Source organism: Nansenia antarctica, assembly GCF_963989245.1.
Source record: "Nansenia antarctica genome assembly, chromosome: 4".
Classification (NCBI taxonomy): Eukaryota; Metazoa; Chordata; class Actinopteri; order Argentiniformes; family Microstomatidae; genus Nansenia; species Nansenia antarctica.
In genome coordinates this window covers 52,695,873-52,713,778 of record NC_137689.1, presented here as the reverse complement: position 1 = coordinate 52,713,778, position 17,906 = coordinate 52,695,873, and the positions used below count along the sequence as shown (strand labels likewise).

Below are 17,906 nucleotides of genomic sequence, written 5' to 3'. Positions count from 1 at the left end.
TCAAGGAATGCCTGGAAGTCCTTTGTTCCCCCTGTCACATCCAGGGCCTGGTCCACAGCAAGCTCCAGTCTGTGATTGAGACAGTGCCATAGTAGGATGCCTGGGAAGTCATCCTGGAGCAACTTCCCAACACCTGACTTAACTCCCAGCATGACTTAGCATCATCACCTGTGTTTGCATCTGAGGGTGGGTTTTCATTTTGCAGAGGTTCTGCCTCCCCCCTCTGGCCCTCAATTTGCTCTCTCCTTCTAACTTTAGCCACATTATCTGCTTCTTTATCTCTCTCCTTTCTTTTAAACATTTGACTTATTGTTCGTTGCATGTTTCTTCTCCTCAGGCCTGTCTGTCACTAACTATGGTGACGCCCACTCACGTGCGATTATGGCCCATTAAGTCCGATTTAAAAAAAAATGACGGTGTAATTGCAGCGCGGCCTACGCAGAAGTGTAAAGTGCGTCGGATTTGATTTACGTCCTTATCAGCGAATCGGAGCGTTCCCTCGGACTCCGGCAGCCAATGGGAAGGGCCAAGGGGGCGGGGAGGTAGCGAAGCCTCAGAGTACTCCGGAAAATGGCGCCCAGCTCGAAATCCGAAAAGGACGACAAACAAAAACCGACGAAAAAGCACAGAGAACATCTCGTCAAGCTTCTTAACAGTAGGAAGGTATGCATTTGACACAAAACAAGTGACGGGCACAAACCACGACACCGTCGGGAACGTAGAAACACCAGCCGACCAACGTTTTCGACTGTGCTAACGAACTAGCCATTTCTAAATGACCGAATGTCTTGTCTTGTCTTGTCTTGTCGAACTAGCCAATGGAAAGTGTTCCAGTTAGGTCGCTGGCAGCTGGCAGCTCCCCGTCACACTTGTATGGAGCTATTTTAGTGCCATCAGAAATTGAATTGTATTTGACAGATTGAATTGAATATGAGCACAAATGTAATTGTATTCGACAGATTGAATTGTATTCAATTCAGTTTTCATTATTTTCATTCAGTTTTCAAATTCAGTTTCTCTAAATACAATTCGTTTTTTCTCAAAATACAATTCAGTTCTCTAAATACAATTCAGTTTTACTCAAAATACAATTCAGTTCTCAAAATACAATTCCGTTTTTCTCAAAATACGAGTGTAACACTCACCTGGGGATTTACATGGCAAATCAAATGAAGAACTACACATCCCTGATGACAGGGAGATGACATATGACTGCTCTGATGAATCAGCCCCTATTTCATCAATTCAGATCTGTGAAATACAATTCAATTTGTGCTCATATTCAATTCAATCTGTCAAATACAATTCAACTTCTGATGGCACTAAAAAAGCTCCATACACTTGACCTGTTTCCCACTGACCTACTATCCACTCAAACGTCGCGAGGCAGTTTGCCACGGCTCGCAAACTGCTTTAGCACCTCTTGCATGGTTACATAATTCTCTCTCAGGAGATGGTGGCTTACAAGTCAGTTGTACAAGCCCATGACCTTGCTTTTTAAACAACCCTGTAGTTAGTTAGCTAACGTTAGGCAGTGCTAGCTAGGTACAATGATAGGTGTCTGTCCACCTCCACCCGTTTGTGCTGCTGGTGTTTACTTGAGTACTAGTAGGCATGCTCGTTAGCTTCTGCTGGCTATGTCCTCAGTTGCCTTTCGGTTCTCAGCTGTGTACTGACAGGTGCGGTGAGGGGTGGTGGTCTAGCCAATGTACATGTATGTCCGATATCCAGAAGCCTGCAGGGGCGACTTGGGCATTGGATAGACATGCTGAATGAGGGTTGACATTACGCGTTATGAGGGGGATCACTAAGTTGTTTTCACGGTGCATAGTTTTCTCATGTTGAGTCTCTCTCCCTGTCTCTGTCTCACACACACACACTCTCTCTCTCTCTCTCTCTCTCTCTCTCTCTCTCTCTCTCTCTCTCTCTCTCTCTCTGTCTCACACACTCTCTCTCTCTCTCTCTCTGTCTCACACACACATACACTCTCTCTCTCTCTCTCTCTCTCTCTCTCACACACACACTCCCCCTCTCATCTCTTCTCTCCCCTGTTCCTCAGCTGTCAGGTCAGTTTTCTCAACGGCTGTTACGGAACCGGGCGCCACTAGAGTGTGTTCCGCTGAAGAACATTGTCAGCGAGGAGTTCCTCAGAGCCGGGTGAGTGTGTGTGTATCTCCCTCTCTGAAAGAGTGTAGTCTCTGTTCACACCACCTCTGCAACTACATACATCTTCTCTCACACACACACACACACACACACACACACCTTTCACCACCTCACTCACCTACTCACTCACTCACTCACACACACACACACACACACTGATAGGGCTTTCACACCGGCAAAGAACCGTGCCGGTTCGCGTTCGCGTTCGGAAACCTCTGAACCTTGGTGCTGTCTGGCGAATGAGCCCGCGTTCATACCAGTGTAACCTGAACCATCCGCGGCATCAACGCTGGGTGATGAAGGGGCGGGATAAACAAACATTTCACTGGAAAAGAGGATAATATCTTCCACTACAGTATCTGAAATAAACAAAATTTTCTGTGAAACAAAACAAAAGACACTTTCTATATGCGTTCTTTAACTAATCAGCTGCTCCATTACTGGCATTACGAAATTCGCGTTCGCGCATGTCCGCGAGCGTGTGCGTGCGTGTGTGTGTTTGCTGAGCATGTGAGGAAGATAGAGAGAATAATGACACTTTTGATATTGTTTTTGATCACTAATGATTAGATTTAGATTAGATTACATGTTGTCTACTTCCTCCTTGCTGGTCTCTGCAGCCTAGAATATGACACACCCTCTGACGACGTCACGGTTCGCGTTTTTGGTTCACTTGAGAACCACTATTTTTTGGTGCCCGCTGCGAACCAACTTTTCAGGTTCCGAACCAACCAATTGAGCTTCGGTCTGAACGCGCCGGCCGGTTCCAGACTTGGTTTGCGAACGCGAACCGGCACGGTTCTTTGCCGGTGTGAAAGCCCTAACACACACACACACACACACACACACACACACACACACACCTTTCACCACCTCACTCACCTACTCACTCACTCACACACACACACACACACACACACACACACACACACACACACACACACACACACACACCTTTCACCACCTCACTCACCTACTCACACATAGGGCTTTCACACCGGCAAAGAACCGTGCCGGTTCGCGTTCGCGAACCAAGTCTGGAACCGGCCGGCGCGTTCAGACCGAAGCTCAATTGGTTCGGAACCTGAAAAGTTGGTTCGCAGCGGGCACCAAAAAATAGTGGTTCTCAAGCGCGAACCAAAACGTAGAACAGTCACATCGTCAGTGGGTGTGTCATATTCTAGGCTGCAGAGACCAGCAAGGAGGAAGTAGACAAAATGTTATCTAATCTAAATCTAATCATTAGTGATCAAAAACAATATCAAAAGTGTCATTATTCTCTCTATCTTCCTCACATGCTCAGCAAACACACTGACACGCACACGCGCGCGGACATGCGCGAACGCGAATTTCGTAAGCCATTTCTATTACAGTAATGGAGCAGCTGATTAGTAAGAGAATGCGTGTAGAAAGTGTCTTTTGTTTTGTTTCACAGAAAATAGTGTTTATTTCAGATACTGTAGTGGAAGATATTATCCTCTTTTCCAGTGAAGTAGCTGCCATCTAGTTGTGAAATGTTTGTTTATCCCGCCCCTTCATCACCCAGCGTTGATGACACGGATGGTTCAGGTTACACTGGTATGAACGCGGGCTGGCTCGCCAGACAGCACCAACGTTCGGAGGTTTCCGAACGCGAACGCGAACCGGCACGGTTCTTTGCCGGTGTGAAAGCCCTATCACTTACACACGTACACACACACCCCTCTCACCACCCCACTCACTCACTCACTCACTCACACACACACACACACACACACACACACACCTTTCACCACCTCACTCACTCACTCACTCACAATAACACACACACACCCCTCTCACCACCCCACTCACTCACGCACACATACACCCACACTCCTCTTGTTCCAGACACACACACACACACACACACACACACTCACACACTCCTCTCTTTCCAGACACATCTTCCTGGGCTTCACAGAGTGTGGTCGCTACGTGCTGTCCTACACCAGAGACGACGACTACACCTACCAGCTGTACTGGTGGGGGTTCAACCTGCACACCCGTCTCAAACAGGTGACCACACCTTCTACAATCTACCTGGACTGACTGTCACACATCAACCCACTAAACCGTCCAGCCACATACTTTAGAGCTCAATAGAAGATGCCTCTCTCACGCTGAGGGGGACTTTGTGGTGCTATGTGGTCCTCAGTTGGTAGAGCACCGCGCTAACAACGCTTAAGTTGGTTTATTCTTGTTTTATTATGTAGTTTATGTTATTGCTATTCTCTGCTATTGTTATTTTATTGATTACTATTGTTCTATTTTTATTTTTTGTATCATTAGCTTGAGCCTGCTTGGAGTGGCAGATGGACAGGCTTTGCACATTTGGGACTATCCCAATTGAGTATTTTTACCAGCTCAGTGGCCTTGCGGTTAGAGTGTCCGCCCTGAGATTGGGAGGTCGTGAGTTCGATCCCCGGCCGAGTCATACCACCAAAGACTATAAAACTGGTACCCGATGCCTCCCTGCTTGGCACTCAGCATTAAGGGTTGGATTGGGGGGGTAAGACCCTGCGACATACCAGTGTCATGTCCAGGGGGGGTGTACTTGTACATCAAGCCGCCTCACGCTACGGAAACAGGAGATAGGCTCCTGTGGGCCGTTAGGCTCGAACCATCGGTCCTCAAGGCTACTTACAATTGAGTATTTGAAATGATTTCCAGTATTATTTGTGCGCAGGCGTTGGCTCGTCTGCAGTACCGTAAAAAAAATGGTAGTTCTGTAGTTGGTGGAAGGACAGGATGTTGTCTAGTCTCTTTGTTTTCTCATCTGTACCTCTCTCTCTCTCTCCCTCCCACTCTCTCTCTCTCCCTCCCACTCTCTCTCTCTCTCTCTCTCCCACTCTCTCTCTCTCCCTCCCACTGTCTCTCTCTCCCTCTCTCTCTTCCCCTCTCTCTCTCTCCCTCCCACTCTCTCTCTTCCCCTCTCTCTCTCTCTCCCTCCCTCCCACTCTCTCCCTCTCCCCCTCTCTCTTCCCCTCTCTCTCTCTCCCTCTCTCTCTTCCCCTCTCTCTCCCTCTCTCTCTTCCCCTCTCTCTCTCTCTCTCTCTCTCCCTCCCACTCTCTCTCTCTCCCTCTCCCTCTCTCACTTCCCCTCTCTCTGTCTCCCTCTCTCTCTTCCCCTCTCTCTCCCTCTCTGTCTTCCCCTCTCTCTTCCCCTCTCTCTTCCCCTCTCTCCCTCTCCCACTCTCTCTACCCCTCTCTCTCTCCCTCTCCCACTCTCTCTTCCCCTCTCTCCCTCTCCCTCTCTCTTCCCCTCTCTCTCTCCCTCCCTCTCTCTTTCTTCCTCTCTCTCCCTCTTCCCCTCTCTTCCTCCCCCTCTCTCTTCCTCTCCCTCCCCCCCCCCTCTCTCCAGGTGCACCATGTGCGTCTCTTCTCAGGGGTTCACATCTACAGTGACCTCTACCTCACTGTGTGTGAGTGGCCCAACGACCGCTCCAAGATAGTCATCTTTGGCATCAGGTAAGACCGCCAGTGACGAAGCCACACATAGAGGGGTAGTGGTGGTCTAGTGGATAGTGAGTTGGACTTGGGATCGGAAGGTTGTGAGTTCAAATCCCGCCTGAAGCCACACCACTACTAGTGTGCCCTTGGGTAAGGCACTTAGCCCTCAGTTACTCCAGGGGGAATGTCCCTGTAATTCGTAATTGTAAGTCGCTTTGGATAAAAGCGTCTGCTAAATGGCAAAATTATTAAATTATTACATACACACACACACACACACACACACACACACACCCTTCAGGTCGACCAGTTCGTCAGTTGGTGTGTGTGGATGTAAAATGGTGGGCGTCAGGTTCTCACGGTGGGTGTTTGTCTGACAATATTTTCATCTCTCCCTCTCCTTTGCTCTGTCTGTCTGTCTGTGTGTGTGTGTGTGTGTGTGTGTGTGTGTGTGTGTGTGTATGTGTGTGTGTGTGTGTGTGTGTCTCCCAGTACTCGTGGCGCCAACTCATTCATGGAGCTGATGAACCTGATAATGAGTGGCGAGAACATCAGAGACAACTACATCACCATCGTCTCCATGCCCCCCCCCCGCTCCTGCCCTCAGTGCTGCCCTGCCCCCTCCATCTCTACCATACGCACAGGTACACACACACACACACACACACACACACCTGTCTACCATATGCACAGGTAGACACACACACACACACACACACACACCTGGCTACCATACGCACAGGTACACGCACACACACACACACACACACACCTGTCTACCATACGCACAGGTACACACACCTGGCTACCATACGCACATGTACACACACACACACACACACACACACACACACACACACCTGTCTACCATATACACTAGGGTTGGGTACCGTTTGGTTTTATTCGATACCGGTGCCAAATCGGTACTTTAAAAACGGTACCGGTACCGAAACGGTACTTAAATCGGTACTTTTGATTTAAAAATAAAATCGATATAGAAATCCAGGATTTTTCACATCAGTGGTCACTGACACGATTTTCCGAGTGCACGCCATTAGTGCAGAGCGGCGATGTTTTATATAAGGTGATCAAATACCAACATATCCTGATGCTACAGCTGCAGCAGAACATGGGGAACTACAGCACTGAACATAGGTTACCGTATAATATACATTTGACTGACAGATACGCCCAAGACACACACACACACTCACACACACACACACACACACACACACACACACACACAGTGAAAGATAATCAGCTCATTGAATATGAAGTACACAAGAGTACACACAGAACCGGGAACGCGCATACATCACTGAACAACATCCGTAGAATATAAACTTGTGACTGACAGTCACATACACACACACACACACACACACACTGAAAGATTATCAGCTCATCAATATGAAGTAGGCCTACATGAGAGTACACCCACAAAACGGGCTAATTAACTGTTTACACAAGTAAAATCACAGTGTGACAGTCAGATGAAGCATTCGGTAAACAATCAACAGCAAGGTAATGCATCAGCTGAGTTAAAGAAAACCAACTTTTACCTTTGATGACACCAACATGAGCCCTGTTTTCCCATACCTCCGCAGTTCTGTTCGTGATGATTTTAGATTATTTTTGCACCGCGCATATTGCCCTGTAATTAGACCAGCGTCCGTGTGTCTCTTATTGTCCAAATGTTCCCTGAATTTTAGCTGCATGTTTTTCCAGCATGTAAATCCGTTGTCAATAAAAATTCGACTCCAATTCTTTCCCCCTGCCAATAAAACGTTGTTAAAGTGATGGAGAGACGCAAAGGAGAGGGATTTCCTGAAATCCATATTTCCCGCTAAATTCAGACCAATCACAAAACTGTTTTGCAAGCGCGTTGCCTCGCACTTGTTGAGCGATTCAGTCACTGAGTGCATGTAACGTCCGTTTCGGACACCAGGGGGCAACAGAGGAACCGAAACGAGGCACCGAAATCTCTGTTGCAATTCGGTTCGGTAGGTACCGAATGTAAAGTTTTGGTACCCAACCCTAATATACACAGGTACACACACACACACACACACCTGTCTACCATATGCACAGCTACACACACACACACCTGTCTACCATATGCACAGCTACACACACACACACACACACACCTGTCTACCATATGCACAGGTACACACACACACACACACACACACACACAACTGTCTACCATATACACAGGTACACACACACACACACACGCACACACACACACACACACACCTGTCTACCATATGCACAGCTACACACACACACACACACACACACACACACACCTGTCTACCATATGCACAGCTACACACACACTCACACACCTGGCTACCATACGCACATGTACACACACACACACACACACACACACACACACACACACCTGTCTACCATATGCACAGCTACACACACACACCTGCCTACCATACACACAGCTACACACACACACACACACACACACACACACACCTGTCTACCATATGCACAGCTACACACACACACACACCTACCTACCATACACACAGCTACACACACACACATACACACACACACACACCTGGCTACCATACAGGTCCAGACTCTAGCCTCTCCCTCCTCCCTCCTGTCCTGTGCAGGTAGTGGGGAGTGTCTGGAGCACGGCTACATGCTGAACTCCAGGTACCAGGTGGTCTACCCCTTCCCCTCCTTTCAGCCCGCCTTCCAGCTGGGGAAGGACCAGGTCATCCTGCTCAACACCAGCTACTCTCTGGTGGCCTGCAGCATCTCCCTCTGTCCAGGTACCACACTCTATAACTGTCTGTCTGTCTGTCTGTCTCCCTATGTCCAGGTACCACACACTCTAACGTTGTCTGTCTGTCTGTCTGTCTCTCTCTCCCTCTGTCCAGGTACCACACACACTAACGCTGTCTGTCTGTCTCTCTGTCTCTCTGTCTCTGTCTGTCTCTCTCTCTATGTCCAGATACCACACACTATAACTCTGTCTGTCTCTGTCTCTGTCTCTGTCTGTCTGTCTGTCTCTGTCTGTCTCTCTGTCTCTCTGTCTTTGTCTGTCTGTGTCTCTCTCTCTCTCTCTCTGTCTCTGTCTGTCTCTCTCAGTCTGGTGTGTGTGTGTTTGTTACCTGTGTGTGTTAAACCCTCCTCCTCTCATCTGTGTGTCCAGCAGGTGAGCTGGGTCAGACGTCTCAGATCCTCTACAGGAAGAGAGCAGCGCCCCCCTCCGCGGAGCAGGAGGGCCCCGCGCCTCCCTGCCACGCCGTGATGTCCCCCGCCTCCACGTCCTCGTCCTGCCCCCCCACCCCTCCCTCGCTGCACGACGCCGGGTCCAACGAGCCGGGATACGTCAACTACACACGGCTGCAGTACCGCCTCCAACAGCCGGGGGCGCAAGAGCAGGACGCCAGTGGTAAGACACAGAGACAGAGAGAGAGGCAGACAGAGAGACAGACAGGCAGAACATAGGCAAGGCAAGTTTATTTGTGTAGCACATTTCATACAACAGGGACAATTCAAAGTGCTGTACATACAGCATTAAAAAATACAGAAAAAGGAGGATAGTAAGAAAATAAAAAAGGCAAGAATAGATACATATATATATAGAGAAAATAAATAGATCAACATTTAACAATAATAGATAAGACAATGAATAATAAGATCTAGATAAAAGTAAATATTACTGCAACTATTCAACCGCTGTCCGCTTGTCATACACTCTGGTATAAAGACATGTTTGGATCAACAGGGAACAGATGTTTTCTTTTAGGCTGGTGTTGTGTAAGTCCATATGGGCTGGCCACCCAGAAGCTACAATGACACTTAATAATAATAATAATAATAATAATAATAACTTATTTGTGAATGAAATCAGTCTCAAGCAACATGGCAAACATTCTACATGGCCCGTCAAAGCCAGAGGCCTACTCATTCAGAATCAGAATTGCTTTTATTATTTTATTGCCGATTTCTAAAATGGTCAATCAATGTCAGTAGCACAACTGAAGTAAGCCACTTCCCTGTGAGGTTGTGGGATGGTGGGATTAGCCTCCTCCTGAATGCATAGGCAGGCAGATGGAGCCTGTGCTGTTTATATGATGTGGCATGCTGCTACTGAGGATATGGGAACGTAGCCCCAATGTATTCATGCCATCTCCTATACTTTGGTGAGGCTCATGTAAAGCTTCTTCTCTCTCTCTCTCTCTCTCTCCCTCTCTCCTCTCTCCCCCTCCCTCCATCTCCCTCTCTCCCCCTCCCTCCATCTCCCCTCTCCCCCCCCCTCTCCCTCTCTCTCTCTCTCCCTCCCTCTCCCCCTCCCTCTCTCTCCCTCCCTCCCTCCCTCCCCCTCTCTCTCTCCCCCCCTCTCTCCTCTCTCCTCCCCTCCCCCCTCCCTCCCCTCCTCCCTCCCTCCCCCTCCCCCCCCCCCCCCCCCCCCCCCCCTCCTCTCTCTCAGGGTATGAGGATGACACGGTCCAGCTGCCCTACACAGTGACGGACCTGAAGGGACGCAACCTGCAGCTAGTGACAGGACCGCACAGCGGACAGGTGCGTGTGCGCGCGCGTGTGTGTGTGTGTGTGTCCATGTGTCTTTAAAAGGTGTCCATGTGTCTTTGAGGTGTGTGTGTGTGATGTCCACGTGACTTTGAGGTGCGTGTGTTTGATGTCCACGTGACTTTGAGGTGTGTGTGTGTGTGTGTGTGTGTGTGTTAAGGACCTTGTCCTTGGTGCAGACCATCTGTTATGGCTGGTAGGTGATGAGTCTACAGTAGGGCAGGTGTGCTAGTTTAGACTAAACACCACCATGTCTGGAGGCCAGGTCTGTGTGTGTGTGTGTGTGTGTGTGTGTGTGTGTGTGTGTTTCTCTCTGTAGAGTGTGTATGTGTGTGTGGAGCAGCTGACTAGATTTGTGTGTGTGTGTGTGTGTGTTCCTCAGAGTGTGTGTGTGGAGCAGCTCATGCTAGATGTGTGTGTGTGTGTGTGTGTGTGTGTGTGTGTGTGTGTGTGTGTGTGTGTGTGTGTGTGTGTTCCTCAGAGTGTGTGTGTGGAGCAGCTCACCTTAGATGTGTGTGTGTGTGTGTGTGAGTGTGTCATTGAAATATCTAAATATAGAATCAAAAAGGCAGCCTGCTTCTTTTCAAATTGCAGAGGAAAAGGTATTTAATTTACTTTTGCAAAAGGAGAAAGTTTACAGCGTGTCAAGATCTGTCTTGATACGACAAAGGTTCTCTGAAAGTCCAGACACAGGGGCAAATCTGTATTTTATACACTCAGGTACACTCAGGCAACAAGCCCGCCCTCAGGTGAGGTACAGGCCAATCACAGGCATTTCCTGTATGAGAAGGACTGGCTGTGATGCAGATTGAGAAGAGGTTAGGGGGGAATCGACCCCCACTTTCTCCTAGAGACACAAAGGTGGAAAAGGGGCACAAAAGTCACAAACTGGTCTGGTCGAGTTTCAGAGCACTGGACCGAGGGAAAACAAAGGCCCAGAACTGCTCTAGATTGCTCAGTCTCTCAGATGCAGGTTTAAGAGAAAAGTGAGCAATTAGGTCTTTGTGATCATTTAAATGTGTCTGTTGTCTAGCCAATGTCAAGCTTCAAGTAGAGGTTTCATTGTCTACTAGGCTGAGGTCGTCAATGTGTTGATTCTGCCCAGACAGTCTGACTGTCTAGTGACTCTTGTGAATTCAGTCTCAAAGGTAATGAATGTGTTATCAATAAATAAAATGTCTTAGCAGGCATGTTATTCCACCATATGTGTTCCTCAGAGTGTGTGTGTGGAGCAGCTCACCCTAGATGTGTGTGTGTGTGTGTGTGTTCCTCAGTGTGTGTGTGTGTGGAGCTATGTGTGTGTGTGTGTGTGTGTGTGTGTGTGTGTGTGTTCCTCAGAGTGTGTGTGTGGAGTAGGGATGGACGGTTTCCAATTATTGAAACCGAAAAACCGTCAAAGACTAAAACCGCGGTTTTCCGGTTAACCGAAAAACGAAAGGAAAATAAAATTAAAAAAAACGGAAAAATAATAATAAAAAATTCTAATAATTGAGCCCTACTGCTACAATACACTCATGTCGAACACCATTAAAACACCGTAAGCACAGTCGCAACACATTTAGGCTACTTAGTTTCACAAATATAAGTGGAAAGGCAGACTTTTGTAAGCTACACCATACATGAAAACACATGAACTCTTAACACACCAGCTCCGCTGATCCAGGGTGCTCGCCTGCACGGAAGATCATCTCTTGGAACAGCGTCTTCATTGAATGAACTGCTTTCTCAATATCTTGGTTCTTAGACAAAGTTTCAGCTGCTGCTCAATGTATTTAAATATTTGAATACTGCTCAATAATCACTGAAATATTAGACTTAGAATTATGCAGTGAACATACTTAAAGCTTTTCATAAAAACCACATGCCGCGAGACTGACTCGTCCTGAACTGTCGTAAGTCAATCAACAAAGAATGCCCCATCAAAATAAAAGTGCCCATGGTAGAGCTGTCAAAATAGAGCTTTCAAAATAAATGTACTAGAGATAAATACAGAACTACCTTTGCGTCACTAAGTGACCGCGTATCTTCTGAGACATGCGTTCTGTCATCACTTTCAGTAGCGCCTTCACACACAGTGGTGCTGTGCACAAACACTCTTGATCCGTATAGCTCTTGTTTTATTATATTGTGGTTTAGTAAATACTGCACTTGGAGTTACATTCAATGCATGATTTGTGCTATAGAACATAAATAAAGTTTGATTGATTGATTGATATCAAATCAAATCACATTTTCTTTCTATAGCGCATTTCTCACAAAAGTGACCCAATGCGCTTTACAGAGAGCAGCGAAAATGATCTTATTAAATAAATGTAAGCGAGTAATTATAAAAAACCTTTCCTATCTACCAATAACTGAAGGCAACTATCTTTCCCATAGAGTGATTCGTTACCCTTAAATATAATCCCAATTAGATATTAATCCTCAGTTATTCTTCACAACTGACCAAACCTCTCACTCATTGCGCGGCAGATTCAGACTGTATCATTGTTATTTTCACACACGACAAACATGTGACATGTTCCAGTTTTATTCTTTGAACAACATAGGAAAAAAAAAAAAAAATCCGGTTTCAGACGGTTTTGATAAAAAACCGTTTCTATTTTTATAAACCCCGGTTTTCGGTTTAACCGAAAAACCGTCCATCCCTAGTGTGGAGCAGCTCACCAGATGTGTGTGTGTGTGTGTGTTCTCAGAGTGTGTGTGGAGCAGCTCACCCTGGTACCTAACTAGGTGTGTGTGTGTGTGTGTGTGTGTGTGTGTGTGTGTGTGTGTGTTCTCAGAGTGTGTGTGTGGAGCAGCTCACGCTGGACTTGGAGTATCTGATCAACGAGGTGATCCGCAGCGACGCCTCCTGGCAGCAGCAGTTCCGCTTCTTAAGCGACTACGACGTCTTCATCCTGGAGGTACACACACACACACACACACACACACACACATTCTATCTCTCTGGCTCACACACACACATTGACACTAAGGCTGCCACGATTAGTCGACTAGTCACGACGACGTCGACTACCAAAATCGTCGCCGACATATTTGGTAATCGCCGTAGTCGCATGTTTTTTGGGAGCTGAAATATATATATATATATTTTTTTTTTTTTTTATTTTTTTTTTTTTGCCTAGCACCAGGGGAGCCCCCCCCTCCCAAATTTCGTTGTTTGGTACCTGTACTATATCAATGACAATAAAGACCATTCATTTCATTCGATAAGCATTCGTTTTTCTTCCCTGAAGCTGCCACTGGCTAGCGTCTCCCAGTGTCTTTGATGTACATGCGCATCGTGTCGGTCATCCGGGGCACACGTGACTTCCCCGGAAAAACAAACAGAGAAATGTCTTCCTGTCCTCGTACCTCTAAAGTGTGGGAGCATTTCAACCACAACGTTGAAAAAAATAATGTAAAATGTAAAATTTGCAAAGCTGAACTCGCTTATCATGGCAGCACGTCTATGATGCGCGAGCATCTAAAAAGGAAGCACGTTGTGGCAGATGACGAGGAAGACGATGGCTCGTCTCGGTAAGCTAGTTAGCTTGTTATTGGCTAACGATATCGTTACGTTAAAAGCCTTCTTACATTATTTTACGTTGTCATCAAAGCGATACTTATCAAATAGCTAAAAATGTTGTCTTAACGTTACAGTGCTAAGAAGGCGCGTTCTACTATGAGATGAGTGAAGCAAAGCAAAACTTTTGTACTCTGTACAAGTATTTATTTTTGTTTTTGTATTCTTTTGGTTGCCTAGTGCCTAGCCTACCTCATTTTACTCAGCAGTTTGCACCCTCTACTACTCTTTACATTACATTACATGCAAGTGATGCCAGAAATACATCTGCAAAGTTCATTAAAATATCTATTTTTGAGTGAACAATCATTTTAATTGTCTTTATTTTTAGTTAGCACATGCCTACAACAACAACTAACAACTTCAAGCTAAATTTAGAAGCTGATTTAGAAGATGATAGCTAAATAAGAGCGATTGAGTAATTGTGCGATAAGCTGTAATTTATGATCCGATTAGTCGACTAATCGTTAAAATAATCGGTGACTAGTCGACTATGAAAATAATCGTTTGTGGCAGCCCTAATTGACACACATTCTATCTCTGTCTCTCAAACACACACACTCACACATTCTATCTCTCTGGCTCACACACACATTGACACACATTCTATCTCTGTCTCTCAAACACACACACACACACACACACACACACACACACATTCTATCTCTCTGGCTCACACACACATTGACACACATTCTATCTCTGTCTCTCAAACACACACACACACACACACACACACATTCTATCTCTCTGGCTCACACACACACACACTGACACACATTCTATCTCTGTCTCTCAAACACACACACACACACACACACACAAACACACTTTCTCTCTTTCTGTCTCTGACACACACGAATACTAACTCCGTCTGTGTGTGTGTGTGTGTGTGTGTGTGTGTGTGTGTGTGTGCCAGGTGTGTCCAGAGACCAACACAGTGGTGATCAACATCGGCCTGCTGCTGCTGGCCTTCTCCAACGCAGAGGGGGAGGAGGGGGAGCACTGCAGGTACACTGTCTCTCTACGTGTGTGTGTGTGTCAGTGCGTGTCTCTCTCTGACTGGTTGCCAGCCAGGCTGTTTCCTCTTCCTCTCTAAGAACAAAAGGTTGTTTATTCTCTCACATGTAGTTTGTAGTGTATTTTTGGCGTGTAAACAGGTGTTTAGTGCATAGGAGGTACGTCGCCTTTGTTGCCTGGGCAACCAAGATTTAGAATCTCTGCCTTTTTTAATTTCTTTTTTTTTTTATAAATTTGTTTTTCAGATTTTTATCCCCTTTTCACCCAATTTGGTAGCCAATTTAACCCAACTTAGCATCCAATTATCCCCTGCCTATTGCGAAGGATCCGCCGCCCGACCCCGTGGCTGGCAGTCCCAGAGGAGGCCGCCAGGCAGACTAGGCTGACTGGCTCCTCGAGCCCAGTACCGTTACTCCAGCACCAGACGGGGGCGGTGTTGCGCGACGGATCCTAGTCCAGAAATACTCCTATCCCACCCTCGGAAGCGGCCGGCCAATATGCCGCTTCCCGTGTGCCTCGGCCATATCTGGATCTGGCGAGCCGGGATACGAACCCCGGCCCCGGTGGGCAGCATGCACTAGCGGCCAGTGCTTAGACCGCTACACCACCGCGGGGCTGCCTTTTTTAATTTCAAGGTTTTATATACAGTGGCAAGAAAAAAGTATGTGAACCCTTTGGAATGACCTGGTTTTCTGCGTTAATTGGTCATAAAATGTGATCTGATCTTCATCTAAGGGCGCGGCGCGTTCACACCTAGCTCGTTTGGTCCGAATCAGGGAGCATTTCCCCCCAAATTTGGTTAGTTTGGGCATATGTGACACGTTCTAGTGTTTTGATCCGCATGTCGGCAACCAATCAAAATGTTCAGACTTTTCTTTTGAAACACGGAACTACGTTTCAATGTTGTTGAGTATCACAACACAAACTCGCTAGTCAAGCCAAAAATACTGCAATGTAATGGATTGGGTGAGTAATCCCCACTGCTGCCTACGAGAGAGAACGAGAGAGAGACTCAATTAATAAAATTAAATAAATCACAGCTCTGTCACAGCAAACCTGAGCCTAGCCTAACTGTCAGAAAATCTGTCTCTCGGAGTAGCCCCCTCTGCTGGCGGTGGTCTGTAACTGCGTGTGTGTGTGTTCCCAGGCCCAACACCTCCCACTCCAGCCTGCAGGTGAGCTGGGACCTCAACACCGGAATGTGCCGCACTGTGGGCGTCAGTGACCTCACAGAGGTCAAGGGTCAGACCAGGTGAGGGTTTCATTCATTGTTTTCCTCTCCCACTCTTGTTACCTCCACCCCCCCCCTTTTCTGTTTTTAGGAGAATATGGATATGTCATGGTAGAAAAATGTTAGTCTTTGAAATGATGATGATTGCTTTAGTTGTAAACAAACACTGTATAGTGTAGAAAAAAAGGGTACAAATATAATTTTCTCTCCCCCTCTCTCCCTCTCTCTCTCCCTCCCTCTCTCCCCCCCCCTCTCTCTCCCTCTCCCCCCCCCCTCTCTCTCTCAGTGGGAGTGTGTGGAGTTCCTACAGGAAGTCGTGTGAGAACACGGTGATGAAGTGGCTCGTTCCTGAGAGCAGCTCCACGACCATCAACTTCATGACCAACGAGGCCCTGCACAAAGGTGTGGACACTAGGGCTGGGACGACGCGTCGACGTAGTCGACGTAATCGACTACGTCAATACGTCGACTTGCGTAATGTGCGTCGGTGCGTCGCAAATAAACAACATGGCTGCGACCAGTGGAAACATGGAGGAGGCTACTAGCTAATTTTACACAAGCAATGTAGCTCACCACAGTTTGTATGTCTTGTCTTCTGGTGTTAGTAACATTAGCTATGTAGCTGGCTAGCTCTGGTAGCCTATTGTCATTGTGGCATCAATTTAGCTAATCATAACATAGCAGAATTTCTAACTGCAATAGCGGCACTGCGCCGACGTGGTGGCGGGGGCGCTGTTTTGCAAATAAGTTAGCTTTCGTTTTTGCTAGTGAAATAATTGATAGTAGAAAAATAGTCGTTAGGGACAGCCCTATATATCATACCTCCACTATGATTGGAAATTAAGTGGTGTCCAGTTGTGGAATTATATTTAGCAATAGCGATATTGGGGCAGTTCTTATGCACTCTGCCCTGCTGTTTGCACGATGCAGGACAGCTGTGATACGGCTCGTATGTGTGAAAGGGGCTTATCTTCAGGCTGATCTGTGCATGATAGTGCTGCATTTTGACATAATTCTCATTGCATTTCCCCCCGTTGAGCTGTATAGCGGCACTTATTAAAGTGAAGTGCTCTTATGACACGTAACTCCTCCTACTGTCCCGGGTCGCTCCAGGTATGTTGTGTATAATGGAGAAGCGTTTCTGAAAGTATGGTACGGGTCGGATACAAATCCGTGCCGTACCGAACCGTACCAGTCTGGTCAATGGAAAAGTGCCAATAGTTAACTAGGTAGTAGTGGGGATTACTCATTCATAGGGCTTTCACACTGGCAAAGAACCGTGCCGGTTCGCATTCGCGTTCGGGAACCTCCGAACGTTGGTGCTGTCTGGCGAACGAGCCCGCGTTCATACCAGTGTAACCTGAACCACCTGGTCATCAACGCTGGGTGATGAAGGGGCGGGATAAACAAACATTTCACTGGAAAAGAGGATAATATCTTCCACTACAGTATCTGAAATAAACACAATTTTCTATGAAACAAAACAAAAGACACTTTCTACACGCATTCTCTTACTAATCAACTGCTCCATTACTGGAATAGAAATGGCTTACGAAATTCGCGTTCGCGCTAGGGCTGTCCCAAACGACTATTTTTCTAACCATTAATCTAGCGATTATTTTTTAGATTAGTCGATTACTCTACCGACTAATTTAACGATTAGTCTAACGATTATTATTTTTGCTGTTCGATTAATGTATCACTTAATTTTCCCCAAAATAAGGGCTGTATTGTCTCTCTCTGTTTAACAGTGTCTTTATAAAGCACTCTGGGTAATAGCTGCTGCTCTTATAAAACAAAGCAGCGTGTGACATGCACATTACTCAGACGACCGCCCCTTTAAATGATCAGCTGATGTATGGGGGCTGTCTGTGG

The 17,906-nt window shown here is 46.8% G+C and overlaps 1 protein-coding gene across 1 annotated transcript in view; it reads left to right on the top strand.

Annotated features, from left to right (window-relative positions):
• Positions 1 to 570: 570 nt before the first annotated feature.
• The window catches only part of LOC308156086 (DDB1- and CUL4-associated factor 15-like), a gene marked incomplete at both ends in the record, with an annotated part of 29,052 nt that continues 11,716 nt past the window's right edge, over positions 571 to 17,906 (top strand). The window contains 12 exons of the mRNA XM_080529447.1: positions 571 to 663; positions 2,060 to 2,157; positions 4,086 to 4,203; positions 5,549 to 5,655; positions 6,130 to 6,281; positions 8,286 to 8,447; positions 8,834 to 9,073; positions 10,115 to 10,206; positions 12,996 to 13,118; positions 14,700 to 14,791; positions 15,948 to 16,052; positions 16,318 to 16,433. Coding sequence (XP_080385573.1) covers positions 571 to 663; positions 2,060 to 2,157; positions 4,086 to 4,203; positions 5,549 to 5,655; positions 6,130 to 6,281; positions 8,286 to 8,447; positions 8,834 to 9,073; positions 10,115 to 10,206; positions 12,996 to 13,118; positions 14,700 to 14,791; positions 15,948 to 16,052; positions 16,318 to 16,433 — 1,498 coding nt within the window. The remainder of the gene's footprint in view (positions 664 to 2,059; positions 2,158 to 4,085; positions 4,204 to 5,548; positions 5,656 to 6,129; positions 6,282 to 8,285; positions 8,448 to 8,833; positions 9,074 to 10,114; positions 10,207 to 12,995; positions 13,119 to 14,699; positions 14,792 to 15,947; positions 16,053 to 16,317; positions 16,434 to 17,906) is intronic.